The sequence below is a fragment of the Ursus maritimus genome, unplaced genomic scaffold (genome assembly GCF_017311325.1).
Source record: "Ursus maritimus isolate PB19 unplaced genomic scaffold, ASM1731132v1 scaffold_26, whole genome shotgun sequence".
Classification (NCBI taxonomy): domain Eukaryota; kingdom Metazoa; phylum Chordata; class Mammalia; order Carnivora; family Ursidae; genus Ursus; species Ursus maritimus.
In genome coordinates, this window is record NW_024425119.1 from 8,048,761 (window position 1) to 8,063,021 (window position 14,261).

The window sequence follows — 14,261 nt, forward strand, 5'->3', positions numbered from 1 at the left end:
CCTTTTGTAATAAACTGGTGATCTAGTAAGTAAAATGTTCCTCTGAGTTCTGTGAGCTGCTCTAGCAAATTAAACCAACCTGGTGAGGAGTTCGTGTAAATCTCCATCTGTAGCTGGTCTGTCAGGAGTACAGGTAACAACCTGGGCTTGGGACTGGCACCTGAGTGTGTATGTGTGTGTGTGTGTGGGGGGGGCGGTGACAGTCTTGTAGGGCTGAACCCTTAACCTAAGGAATCTGATGCTCTCTCTGGGTAGATAGTGTCAGAATTGAGTGGAATTCTTCTTCTTCTTCTTCTTCTTTTTTTAATCCATTTGACAGAGAGGAGAGAGAGAACATAGCAAGGGGAGCAGGAGAAAGAGGGAGAGGGAGAAGGAGTTTCCCCGCCAAGCAGCGAGATCGATCCGGGGCTTGAACCTAGGACCCTGGGATCATAACTTGCTGAAGGCAGACACTTAAAGGACTGAGCCACCCAGGCACCCCTTGAGTTGAATTCTTAGACACCCTGCTAATGTTGCAGAATTGCTTGGTGTTATGGGGGAAGCCCTTCCCTCTACCGCCCCCTGTTAGAATTGAGTCCAAGAACCCAAAAGAGGAACTTTGGCATTTTATTGTACACAGCATGCCCCTATCCATCCCCTTGTCTTTTCTTACCCCTCTTAACTTTTGGAAATGCACTCCAAAGCCTGAGCACCTGATGCAGGCTGAGCCAGAGAGAGTAGCTCATCCTTCTGAGCCCAGCTCCTGGTCTAGGGATGGGCATAAGACTTAAGCTAGGCCATCCAGTGTCCTCGTCTGGGTTTGTCAAACTGCAGCTAGAAGGAGAGACCCCTTTGCCTCTTGAGGTAAGAATGGGATAGAGCTAGTCTGCAGTAGAAAAGAATGCAAGCAGACAAGAACAGGACAGGTCAATGCGGAGACTCCTGGCAGTGGTTGTTCTCAGCTTCCATCCCCAGAGACTCTTCCGTTGGTTCAATGGCTCAATGAACTGCTTCGGGCCTTTTCAATAAATTTTGTACTTGTTTTGTCAACAGGTGGGTTTCTGGGTTTCTAACTCTGGAAGCTCAGTGTTCTATCAGATAAATGAAATAATGCAATTTGAATAATAATAATGCAATTCTCATCAGGTGCAATTGCAAACTTGCTTCCCTCTCTAAACATTTTACTAACCACTTCCTTCCTTCCTGTAGTTTTGTCTTCTATTTCACTGAGAGAAGTAATCAGACCACGATATAATACATTATTATTATTATTATTATACATTGTCTTCTCCCTTTGCTCATCCTTGGTGGTAGCACCAATGCTTAGTCGGATGACTCTTGTCCCTTGTCTCCAAGACCAGAGTCATTTCCTTTCAGGTCAAGGCCTGTCTCTCTGCTCCTGTTCTAGATCTCAATCCCTTAAAGAACCAAATGAGGACATGTGCCTAACCCAGTGCTTTCTACTCCACAGCAGTAGGTAAGGACCAGAATGTTCTGAGGGCCGTGTGGACCGTCTGTATCCCATCTAAGATGTGAACTAACCCTGAACAGGAATATTTATCATGTCCTGAGAAGTTTCACGTTTACCACTAAAGCTGATGTCGTAGCCTTACTATATTCCTCTCCTGACTGTGTAGAGGAAATGGCTGCCAAGGAAAAATGGCTGAACATGGAAGTGAGTAATTGGGACTTTCTATGCTCGATGGGAGTGAAGGTGTTAGGGCCTACCCTACCTCTGTGGGCCAGTGGGGGAGAAAGGCTAGGACTGCTGCCTGACTGCCCGTGAGTCTTTCTGCCTTTGATTCAGGCTTGACCATGAACCCCTGCAGGCCTGGCTCAGTGGCTTTAGAAGCTTCTGGATTAATAGCAGTTCATACCAGTTAGTAAAGATTGAGAGGCAGCTGTGGGGAGCAGTGGAGTGTTGAGGAGGGGTCCAGCTAGAACTGGTGGTGCAGGAAGTAACTGTTTAATCCTGGAGGATGTAGGCTGACCTCTGTGTTCACTGCCAGATACTGGTGCATGAAAGAACCAGCAATGGGCTCAAGGTTCAGAGCTGCTTGTATAGGGGGTACTGAGATGATGAACCTTGGGTCTGAAGTTAAGAGGACTCTTTGAACAGAGGGGGTACAGTATTAGGGTGCCACTCATACTCTGTGGGTGACAGGGAGGACAAAATAATCAATGGAGTGTGAGCTGGAGCAAGAGGGTAGAGTTGTCAACCTGTTGGCTGGGGTGCAAAAATTCTGTATGATTTCGAAATAGCATCATATAATGCTGAAGGGAAGAGAAGCAGTGAATTTGAAACCCTGCTTGATAGGAAGCTTCCTTTTCTTTTGTCTTGATGCCTGCCAGATAGATGAAGGCATAGCTTCTCTTAATAGTGGTATCTACTGATAATGAGTAATACCAGTGGATCAGTTTGAGTTCATTCTGCTGTGAATCTGCAAGTTGTAGGGGGTAGTTTGCAGTTCTTCCATCAGATGGATTTCCATTGGTTATCTATTTTTTTAATTCTAGACAGACTGTTCAGATTTTATAGCTGTCTTTGTCCTCTGTAGTAGTTTCTGCCTCAGCCTGAGAGTTTCATGTGTTTTCTCCCAAACTTTGGCTCCTACTGGCTGGAGCTTCCTGAAACTCCACTCCTGTGACTGCACAAAAACATGGCTCTACGGGAAGTCATGTTTCACCATAAAACATGAACATAGTAGGGCCAGTTAAGTAGCATTGCTCTTTGTGGCATGTTACACATTTGAAGAAAATGGTAGTGTCGCTGTCCTTCTTGCTCTTGTTCACTGTTCCTCACAAATCCATAATATCAGCTTAGTTCTTTCAAACTCTGAACCCCCTGGGGCCTGGCTCTACATCTTTATGCCCCAGTCAACTGAAATACGCCTCTTGGTGATCTAATCTTTAATTCTTTCTCCAACTCTTAGTCCATTCTATCTCAAGTAGGGCAAGAGATTCAAGGGAGGAGAGGGGTTGAGGTGAAGGACAGGTGTGGTTGAAATAAAAGCAAGATCTAGAAGAACAGAATTTCAGTATGTAAACATTCTGAATCTGGAAGGGAGTGGTTACCAGCCATGGGAGATTCTAGAGAGGGGCCACGAGGCTTGAGTTGAGGGACTTGACTTTCCTGGCAAACTCCAACTCCTTCATTTGTGTCAGCTGAAATATCCCTTCCAAAGAGAAGCTTCCTCTGGGGAGAGTTGGCTTCCCCACAACCTCCATGTTGTAACCCTCATCACGCATGGGATTTTTTCATTATACATTTTTCACATCTGTTGTGAAACAATTTCATATATGCTTAGTCTGTATAACATCTTTGACCACCAGCTAGACTGTGAGCTCCGTGAGTGCAGGGACAGTGTCTGTCTGTTCATTGTCTTATTCTGAGCCTGTGGCACAGTGTTTACACGTGATGGTGTGGAGAGGATGTTAGTAAATGCTAGCTGATGGTGTGGTATGCACGATGCCAGTAACTCACAAATTTTACCTCAGTAGCACTCATATCTTCTGAGTGCTTGTTGGTTCTGTCTCCCCTTGTTTCTTTCCCTGGTGTGACTAACAGTAAAACCATTAAAAATGAAAAGAGAGTGAATAAGTGTATTAGGGATAGCAAGGATATGATGGGGTTCATCTTCACACTACACCAAACTAGGGTTTTAGAGAGATTCCAGAAAGGTGTGTGTGCATCCGGGGGTGGATGCAGGAAGAAAAATGGTACAAGTGGATCAGTCATTTGGCTGGAGCAGACAGGAAAGTGAGGGATGCCCAAGGATGGTTCTGGAATGAAGAAGGGGTGGCGGGGACAGAGAGGCCATGGACTTTGAGCCCTTAGCACCAGCCCGGCTTTCTAGCAGACCAGGTTTTTAAATACCCTGTAGATTATAGCCCCTCCTCATCTTGGTAAAGGAGAATTTAGCCCTGGGGGGCAGGTGTAGGCAGGACACCGTGGTTTTAAAGGCTAAGAAAGATCCCTGAAGGAGAAAAGTTAGATTCTGTGAAAGCCCCTTGTTATTATGAGCTCCTCTGTGCTCCAGGTCGCCAGTCTCCAGACTGTTCTGAGAAGGGAAGAAAGACCAATAATCACATTTCCTCCACTTGATTCCCACCTCACCCCTCCCCATTCACCTGTGAATTCCTATGCTGCTGGTCCTCATTTTCTGCTGGCTTATTTGATAATTATTCTTGTACTTCACTTCCTTGTGGTTCTCTGTTTCAGCCATGAGCTAAGTCACAGAGAAGAACAATGCTTGATTGCACCAAAAACTTCCACTTCAGGGCCAAATGGTAACTGATCGCGGCACTCTGACCCTCAAAGATTTCAGCCTGCCACCAGCAGCCAGGACCCTCAGGGGAGAGAAAGCCACTCCTGCTTTTTGATGTAACTTTTCTACTTCAGCCCCCATCATGCAGGCCTGGTTCTCAGAGACCTAAGGAAGCATGATGTCAAAAGGCCATGTTGTTCATATAAGGAGATTTTGGAGATTCAGAATCTAATTGGTGTTTGAGCTTCAGAAAGTGGTAGATGAAGTCTCCGATCGCATCTTACATGGTAAAGTCAGTCTCTATTGGCTCTCAGTAGGGAGGATGTCAGAGGATGTGTTTATCTTCTCCCCTCCCATTACTGTAGACCTTTGTTGGTGTCCTGATACCTCCTTGCAGCGTTATTTTGCAGCTGGGACTGTGACCTTGATGACATGGGGGTCGGGATGGCTTTGAATCTCTCTCTTCAGGGACTCTGTTTCCTCCTCAGCACCATGGTGGCTGCTCAAAGTGAGTTTCCTGGGATCAACAGTAAGGGGTGAAGAGAAAGGTTTCTGGCGTCAGGGAGCCAAAGCCTCAGTGTAAACCAGTGTTTTTGACCAAAAAGGAACCGCATTGACTGCGAATATTGGGTCTTCGCCTAGGGGGTGTCAACTGATCATAGTGGCAGATTTTGTAGAGAAATGATATCGAACCCAGACTGAGATGAGTCAGTGTCAGTCAGCTTCCATGTCTCCCTTGTTTTCAGGGAGTGTTTGGTTAGTCCCGGTAGCTCCCTGTGTATGGGAAGGACCAGAGACTGACCTCAGCTGTGTCTCTGGGGTCCTTGCATACTGCATTTGTCCACTTTGCAGAGGATTACCCCATCAGGGTTTCCATGTTTGATATGTTTATGTGACTGTAAGCGATGTGCTTGTGTGTCTGTCTGTAGAGTGGGTGTGAGGGGGGTATGGGGAGCATGTGAGGGCTGTCTGTGCGGGAGGAACAGGGCTGCTGAGAAGTGACTGAGTCGGTTGCTCTGTGAAGCACACAGTGCCCACACTGTCGGGAGTGCCATGTCCCGTATGTAACCAGATCATAGATAATCTCACACCTGCCTCTCCTCTCTGGTTCCTTGCCTTCAGTCCCACCGCCTTCTCTCTGCTTGACTGTGGTGTTGGCCCCTCAATGGATTCTGTGAGAGTCTTTTCCTCCTGGCCTCACCTATTCCTACCAAGTGTCTGTCGTAGAGCAGAGCAACCTGCAGCCATGATGAGAGGCCTCTTGTTAACAGAGGTCAACTGATGTGCAGCACAGTTCTTTTAAGTCTCCTGAGTCCCTGGCCCAGTGTTCATGGCTCATTTCCTGACTTACTGGGATCCTGGACTGGTCCGTTCTGAATTCTGGAGGGTGCATTTTGTCTCTCCTGCATTCTTCTATCCCCCTCTGCAAGCTGGTTTCCACTGAGCCTTGGACTCAGAGGACGGCAGGCATCGAGGATGGGGCTGCGAAAACCCTAGCCTTCTGCCGGGAGGAAGCAGTCTTTCAGATCTGGGTGCCGGTCCGGGGTGAGACTGCTTACAGCTCTGACTGCTCTCAGTGCTCATTGTCTTCCTTCTGGAGCTCAGTCTCTCAGCCCCTCCCTGATTCTCCTCAAGGAATCCCCACCCCTCCACGTTTCTGCTCCATGAGTGTTGGCCAGATGATAATGAAGATTCTTCTCTTGATGACTCCGAGGTGTAGATGAAGGTTTTGATCCCACGAGAGTGAGAGACAATGAGTGTTCTCATATAAGGCCCCCTCTTCTTACTAGAAAAACTATAGGAAATTTCTTCAGTAGTAACTTAAGTTGCAAGAACATTTCACCAAAGCAAGCATTCTTTTTATTTTCCCAGAACCAATACCATTCAGCGTATCCTACTAAAAATTTATTCTGTTTCATACAACATTGGGCCTTGCTCTTTGTAAAACAATAGTCCTGGCCTTTTGGAGCATTTGATAATTTCTGAGTTGGGCACATATTACAGGAGTCTCCACTGCGAAATCCATGATGGGCATTGGCAAAAGATTATCCTTTGAAACACAGTTTATGCCACTACACAGAAACATAGACCCTCAAAGATTGGACAATTCAGTATTTATTATTTTATAAACTGTTTTTAAAAATTAACAATATATTCTGGACACCTTGTTATTCTTCTTTTACACAGTAAGAACGTTTTATGGTAGTATTAAAAAATGTGGTCTGTTACAGGGCTATTATGGAAAATTTTAATTGTTTCCAATTATTTCATCATATGACCAAAACGCAATATACTCGCCTAATCACCCGCTTTGATCAGTTAGTTGTTTTCAGTGTTTCGGCTTTTATGAAACATGTTCTGAACTTCCTTGTTTTTAAATGTAAATCACTTCATGATCGTTTTTCTTCATAACATTCTAAAAGTGGAATTGCTGCTTTATGGGCCGTGAATACTTTCAGAGCTTTTGTACATGAAGAGCCATTGCCCACCAGAATGTTTGCACTAAATTTTATTCCCACCAACATTGTATGAGAGAGTTTCCAGCTCCTCACCAACATTGGCTTTTTACCAGGTTTTAGAAACTGGGCCAGTTTCATAAGCAAAAACTGGTATATATTAGCTAATTTAACCCTTCATTTGTGAATTTCTTGCTAATGACGTCTGTCCTTTTAAACTTGGGATGTTTGTCCTTTTGTCATGATTTATGTTGGAGCTCTTTATACTATTACTACCACGATGGCTGTGACTAAGATTACCAGCCACTTCTGTGAACTCAACGAATGCACCACAACCCTACAAGGCAAACGATATTTTTATCTCAAAAAACAGATCAGAAAACTGAGGCGAAGCAAAGTTCAATCACTTGTGAGACAGGTGTAAGTAGTAGAGGCAGGATTTGAACCCAGACAACTTGGGTCCACAATTGTCCCTATTGAATTTTTCCATTTACAGGCTGCAAATCTTTTCCCCGGTTTATTTTCATTTTATTGTTCCTATGCTTTGAGATGCATGGAAAGGTCTAATGTTGATAGTCAAATCTGTAAAAATTTCCTTTTCCCCCCCTACTTTCAGAGCCTTGTTAAGAAAGCTCTTCTCCGCTTCAATTTTAAATAAATTATTTCATCTTTATTCTAATAATTTTGTGAATATAGTTAAATAGATGTCAATGCTAGAGGGGTGTTTGGGTGGTTCAGTCAGTTGAGCGTCTGCCTCTTGATTTTGGCTCAGGTCATGATCTCGGGGTCCTGGGATTGAGCCCCAAGTCAGGCTCTGCACTCAGCACTGAGTCTGCTTGAAATTCTCTCTCTTCCTCTCTCTCTGCCTCTCTCCCTGCTTGCCTGGTCTCTCTCTCTCTCTAAATAAACAAATCTTTTAAAAAGTCTGAAAAAATATATGTCAATACTGGATAAATGCGTAAGTTATTTTACTGAATGATATGATATCTAACATTGTTTTATTTTTCCAGTATTATTTCCTGAATTCTGTTTTTGTCTTTTGTCACTGATTTGAATGCCACTTAAAAACATGCTAAATCACACGATGGCCTTTCCATTCTATCCTTTTTGGATTTATTTAGACTTTAATTTCACAAATGTCTACTGGGTTTACGGTGGGCTGGTGGGGTTTTAAGTCGATGTTCTTTAGGTGCAGAGGCCCTAGCGGGGACGAAGGAGGTGTTCCCCGGCCCCTGAAGCGAACAGTCCAGTGTGGCTGGGCACCAAAACAAGAATTTATAATTTATAACAAACTCTGTTTTCCATAGTGGCTGCACCAATTTACATTCCCACCAACAGTGCACAAGGGTTCCCCTTTCTCTATATTCTCGCCAACATTCATTATCTCCTGTCTTTTTGATAATAGCTATTCTAATACGTGTGAGGTTGTGGTTTTCTCATTATGGTTTTATTTGCATTTCCCTGATGATTAGTAATGTTGAGCACCTTTTCATGTACTTGTTGGCCCTTTGTATGTCTCTTTGGAAAAAAGTCTATTCAAGTTCTTTTCCCATTTTTTAAATACTTAAAATACTTTTTTACGGCGCCTGGGTGACTTAGATGGTTAAGCGTCTGCCTTGGCTCGGGTCGTGATCCAGGGGTCCTGGGATTGATCTCCGCATCAGGATCCCTGCTCAACGGGGAACCTGTTTCTCCTTCTCCCTCTGTCCCTTGCTGTTCCCCTGCTTGCGCTCTCTCGCTCTCTGCCAAATAAATAAATAACATTAAAAAAATTTTTTTTTCAAAGTTAAATTCTTGTTAGCTAACATACAGTGTAATATTGGTTTCAGGAGTAGAATTTAGTGATTCATCACTTAGGTACAGCACCCAGTGCTCATCACAAGTGCCCTCCTTAGTGCCCATTTAGCCCATCCCCCACTCACCTCCCTCCAGCAACCCTAAGTTTGTTCTCTATAGTTAAGAGTCTCTTTTGGTTTAATTAAATTAGGTTATTTTCTTCCTTCCTTCCTTCCTGCCTTCCTTCCTTCCTTCCTTTCTCTCTCCCTCCCTCCCTTCTTCCTTCCTTTCCTTTCCTTTCCTTTCCTTTCCTTTCCTTTCCTTTCCTTTCCTTTTCCCTTCCCCCTTCTTCTTTCCTTTCCTTTCCTTTCCTTTCCTTTCCTTTCCTTTCCTTTCCTTTCCTTTCCTTTCCTTTCCTTTCCTTTCCTTTTTTTTTCTTTCTTTCTTTCTTTCTTTCTTTCTTTTTCTTTCCTATTGATTTGTATGAGTTCCTTATATATTTTGGATATTAACCCCTTATCAGATAGATGGCTTGCAAATATTTCCTCACATTCCATATGTTGCCTTTCTATTTTGGTGATCATTTCTTTTGCTCTACAGAAGCTTTTTAGTTGAGCATAGTCCTACTTGTTTCTTTTTGCTTTTTTTGCTTGTGCTTTTGGTGTCATAGCCATAAAATCTTTGTCAAGACCAATGTCAAGATTTCCCCTTATATTTTCTTCCAGGAGTTTTATAGTGGCAGTTATTAGCTTTAAGTTTTTAGTTCATTCTGAGTTAATTTTTGTGTGTGGTGTAAGATAGTGGTCCAATTTCATTCTATGCATGTAAACATTCAGTCTTCCCAACACTATTTATTGAAGATACTGTCCTTTCCCCTTTGAGTGTTCTTGACTTTCTTGTCAAGTATTAGTTGACCACATTGCATGTGCTTATTTCTAGGCTCTTGATGCTTTTCCATTGGTTTTTGTGTCTATTTTCATGCCAGTATCATACCGTAGTTTTGTAGTATAGTTTGAAAGTGATACTTTCAGCTTTGTTTATTTTTCTCAAGATTGCTTTGGCTGCTTAGTGTCTTTGTGGTTCCATACAGATTTAAGATGTTTTTTTCTATTTCTGTGAAAAATATGATTGGAATTGATAGGAATTGCATTGAATCTATAGATGATTATGGGTAGCATGGATATTTTAACAACATTAATTCTTCCGAACATGAACAAAGTATATCTTTACATTTATTTGTGTCTTCTTCAATTTTTTTAAAAAGATTTTATTTATTTATTTGACAGAGATAGAGACAGCCAGCGAGAGAGGGAACACAAGCAGGGGGAGTGGGAGAGGAAGAAGCAGGCTCATAGCAGAGGAGCCTGATGTGGGGCTCGATCCCATAACGCCAGGATCACGCCCTGAGCCGAAGGCAGACGCTTAACCGCTGTGCCACCCAGGCGCCCCTTCTTCAATTTTTTAAAATCAAAGTCTTTTAGTTTTCAATGTCCAGAACTTTCAACTCCTTGGTTAAGTTTATTCCTAAGAGTTTTCTTCTTTTGATGCTATTATAAATGAAGTGGGTTTTTAAAATTTCTTTTTTAGATATTTCCTTGTTTTTGTATAGACACACCACTGATTTCTACATGTTGATTTTGTATCCGGCGACTTTACTGAACTCTTTGATTAGATATGCTTTTTGGTTGAGTCTTTAGGATTTTCCATATGTAGAGCCATCTGCAAATGGTGACAGTATTACTTCTTCCTTTGTGCTTTGGATGTTTTACTTCTTTTTCTTGCCTGATTGCTCTGGTTGGGACTTGCTGTACTATGTGGAATAGAAGTGGTGAGAGTGGACACCCTTACTTGTTCTCGATCTTAGAGGAAAAGCTTTCAAACTTTCGCCATTGAGTATGATATTAAGTGGGCTTCTTATATATGGCTTATATTATGTGGAGGTGTGTTTCTTCTATATTGAATTTTCGGAGAGATTTGATCATTTAAGGATGTTGAATTTTGTCACCTTTTCGACATCTATTGAGATGACCATATGATTTTTATCTTTCATCCTCTACATGTGGTGTATTATATTTGTTGATTTGATGCGTTGAACCATTCTTGGATCTCAGTAACAAATCCCACTTCATCATGGTATATGATCCTTTCAACGTACTGTTCAATTTGGTTTGTTAATATTTTCTTGAGAATTTTTATATTTATGTTCATTGGAGACGTTGGCCTACACCTTTCTTTTTTTGTAGCGTCCTTATGTAGCTTCAGTGTCATGTTTATGCTGACAATGTAAAATGATTTGGGGAGTGTTCTTTCCTCCTCAACTTTTTAAAAAGATTTTATTCATTTATTTGAGAGAGAGAGAGAGGGAGAGAGAGAGAGAGAGGAAGGATATGGGCAGAGGGGAAGGGAGAGGGAGAAAGAATCTGAAGCAGACTCCACACTGAGCGTGGAGCCTGATTCAGGGCTTAATTCCCCCAACTGTGAGATCATGACCTGATCTGAAACCAAGAGTTGGATGTTCAACTGACTGAGCCACCCTTTCCTCTTCTAGTTCATGGAAGAGATTAAGAAGGATTAATGTTAATTTTTCTTTAAATGTTTGGTAGAATTCATCAGTGAAGCCATCTGTTCCTGGCCTTTATTGTTGTTGTTGTTTTGGGGAAGTTTTAAAATACCGATTCAATCTTCTTACTCATTATTGATCTGTTGAGATTTTTTATTTCCTCATGATTTAGTCTTGGTAGCTTGAATGGTTTTAGAAATTTATCCATTTCTTTTGGGTTATCCAATTTGTTGGCATATAATTGTTCATACAGTCTCTTACGATCTGTTGTAATGACCCTTCTTTCATTTATAATTTTGTCTCTTCTCTTTCTTTTTCTTGATTAATCTAGCTAAGGTTTTGTCATTTAAAAAATAATTTCAAAGAATCATCTCTTAGTTTTATTAACCTTTTGTATTGATTTCTTATTCTTGATTTCATTAATTTCTGCTCTAATCTTTTTTGTTTTTTGCCCTTTGCTATCTTTAGGCTTAAATTGTTCTTTATTTCAGGGTCTTGAAAGTGTAACGATAGGTTGTTTATTTGAGATTTTTTTTTCTTAATATATGCATTCATCACTATGAATTTCCTTTCTAGAAATGCTTTGCTGTATCCCATAAGTGTTGGTATGTGTATTTCCACTTTTGTTTGTCCCAAGACATTTTTTTCATATTTGATCCATTGGTTGTTCAGGAGTGTGTTGTTTAATTCCCACATATTTGTGAATTTTCCAGCTTTCTTTCTCTTGTTGATTTCTAGTTTCATACCACTGTGTTCAGAAATAATATTTGATATTATCTCTGTATTCTTGAATTTGTTGAGACTTGTTTTGTGGCCTAACATATGATCTATCCTAGAAAATGTTCTGTGTGCACTTAAGAATGTGTCATCTGCTGCTCTTGGGTGGAATATTCTGTACATATCTGTTAGTCCATTTAGTTTATAGTGTTGTTCAAATTTGCTTTTTCCTTCTTGATCTTCCCATTATTCTTTGTATGATGTACACATTGTTGGAAGTGGCATATTATAGTAGCCAACTATTATTATATTGGTGTTTCCTTCTTTTTAGTACTCTTAGTTTTTGCTCCATATATTTAGATGCTTTGATTGTGGGTGGATAAATATTTACAATTGTTATATCTCTATGAATTGACCCATTTATCATCATTTAACACCTTTTGTTTGAATCTTTCAACCATTTTAAACTTAAAGTCTCTTTTGTCTAAGTATAGCTACCCCTGCTCTCTTCTGGTTAGCATTTGCCAGAAATATCTTTTTCCATCTCCACACCCTCAGTCTATTTGTGTTCTTAAAGCTAAAGCGAATCTCTTGTAGGCAGCATCTCACTGGATCTTGCTTTAAAAAGAAATCCATTCAGCCATTCTATGTCTTTTGATTGGAGAATTTAATTCATTTATGTTTAGAGTAATTATTGATAAGTAAAGGGCTTACTACTGCCATCATGTTATTTTCTGTTTTGTAGATCATTTTGTTCTTTGCTTTCTCATCTTTCTTGGTGATTTGGTGAGTGTTTATGGCAGTATACTCTGACTCCTTTATCATAATCTTTTGTGTATCTATTATAGGTTTTTCCTTTGTGATTAAAATGAAGTTTACATAAAATATCTTATAGTTATAACATTCTATTTTATGCTGATAATAACTTAACTTCAATAGTATACAGCAACTTTTTTTTTTTAAAGATTTTATTATTTTATTTATTCAACAGGATAGAGACAGCCAGCGAGAGAGGGAACACAAGCAGGGGGAGTGGGAGAGGAAGAAGCAGGCTCATAGCGGAGGAGCCTGACGTGGGGCTCGATCCCATAATGCTGGGATCACACCCTGAGCCGAAGGCAGACGCCTAACTGCTGTGCCACCCAGGCGCCCCTACAGCAACTTTTTTACTTGTGCTTTTCTTCCCTTCAAATTCTAGTTTATTCATGTTACAACTTATATCTTTTTCATATTGTGTATTCAATAACAAACTTAATATGTTGTTTTTAAACTTCTAAACTAAAATTACAAGTGATTTACACACCATCTTTACAATATTGGAGAATCTGACTTTGATTATTTACCTTTAATGGTGGTTTTACACATTCACAACTTTTTACAACATTAATTAGCATCCATTTATTTCAGCTTGAAGAACACCCTTTAGTATTTCTTATAAGGCAGTTCTTAGTGGCAGTGAACTTGCTCAGCTTTTGTTTGGGGAAGTATCTGTTCTTTACTTATGAAGGACATCTTTGTTAGGTATAGTATTTTTGGTTGACATTTTTTTCTTTCAATATGTTGAATAGATTATGCCACTCCCTGGGCTGCAAAGTTTTTGCTGAGAAATCTTCTTTTAGTGTTATGGGGGCTCCCTTGTATGTGATGAGTCAGTTTTCTCTTGCTGCTCTCAAAATTCTCTTTGTCTTTGAGAATTTAATTATAATGCGTCTTGTTGTAGCCCTTTTTGGTGTCCTTTGGACGTCCTCAGTCTGGATGTCCATTTCTCTAGTCATGTTTGGGATGTTTTCCGCCATTATCACTTTAAATAGACTTTCTCTCTCCTTCTATTCTCCTTCTGGGATTCCCATAATTCCTACATTGTTGTTGTTGTTATTGTTTGGTGGTGTCCTATGAGTCAAAGGCTTCCTTCACTCTTTTTTATTCTTTTTTCTTTTTTGCTCCCCCGACTGGATAATTTCAAATGATATATCTTCAAGTTCATGTATTCTTTCTTTTGTATGGTCAAGTCTGCTGTTGAAGCTATTGAATTCTTCAGTCCAGTCATCGTAGTCTTCAGTTCTAGGGCTTCTGTTTGGTTTTTATTCATGATTTCTATTTCTTTGTTGAACTTCTCATTTGTCATGTACTGTTTTTGTGATTTTACTTAGTTGGCTGTCTGTGTGATCTTGTAGTTCACTGAACTTCTTTAAGAGAATTATTCATAATTCTTTGTAAGATAGTTCCTGTTGAGTATGATGTTGACTGTGGGTTTGTCATATATAGCCTTTATTATGTTTTTATGTTCTTTCATATGTTCCCAAATTTTTTATTGTTTTTCTTACCATGAAAGGATGTTGTATTTTGTGAAGTGCTTTTTCTGCATCTACTGAGATGATCAAGTGATTTTTTTTTTAAGATTTTTTAATTTATTTATTTGACAGAGATAGAGACAGCCAGCGAGAGAGGGAACACAAGCAGGGGGAGTGGGAGAGGAAGAAGCAGGCTCATAGCGGAGGAGCCTGA

At 40.7% G+C, this 14,261-nt stretch overlaps 1 protein-coding gene across 2 annotated transcripts in view; it reads left to right on the forward strand.

Annotated features, from left to right (window-relative positions):
- The first annotated feature begins 4,536 nt into the window (after positions 1 to 4,536).
- LOC103656170 (antigen WC1.1) overlaps positions 4,537 to 14,261 on the forward strand; it is a 77,128-nt gene continuing 67,403 nt past the window's right edge. For both annotated transcript variants that reach the window (XM_008683507.2, XM_008683505.2), the window contains exon 1: positions 4,537 to 4,755. In XM_008683507.2, coding sequence (XP_008681729.1) covers positions 4,680 to 4,755 — 76 coding nt within the window. In that variant the 5' untranslated portion in view covers positions 4,537 to 4,679. The remainder of the gene's footprint in view (positions 4,756 to 14,261) is intronic.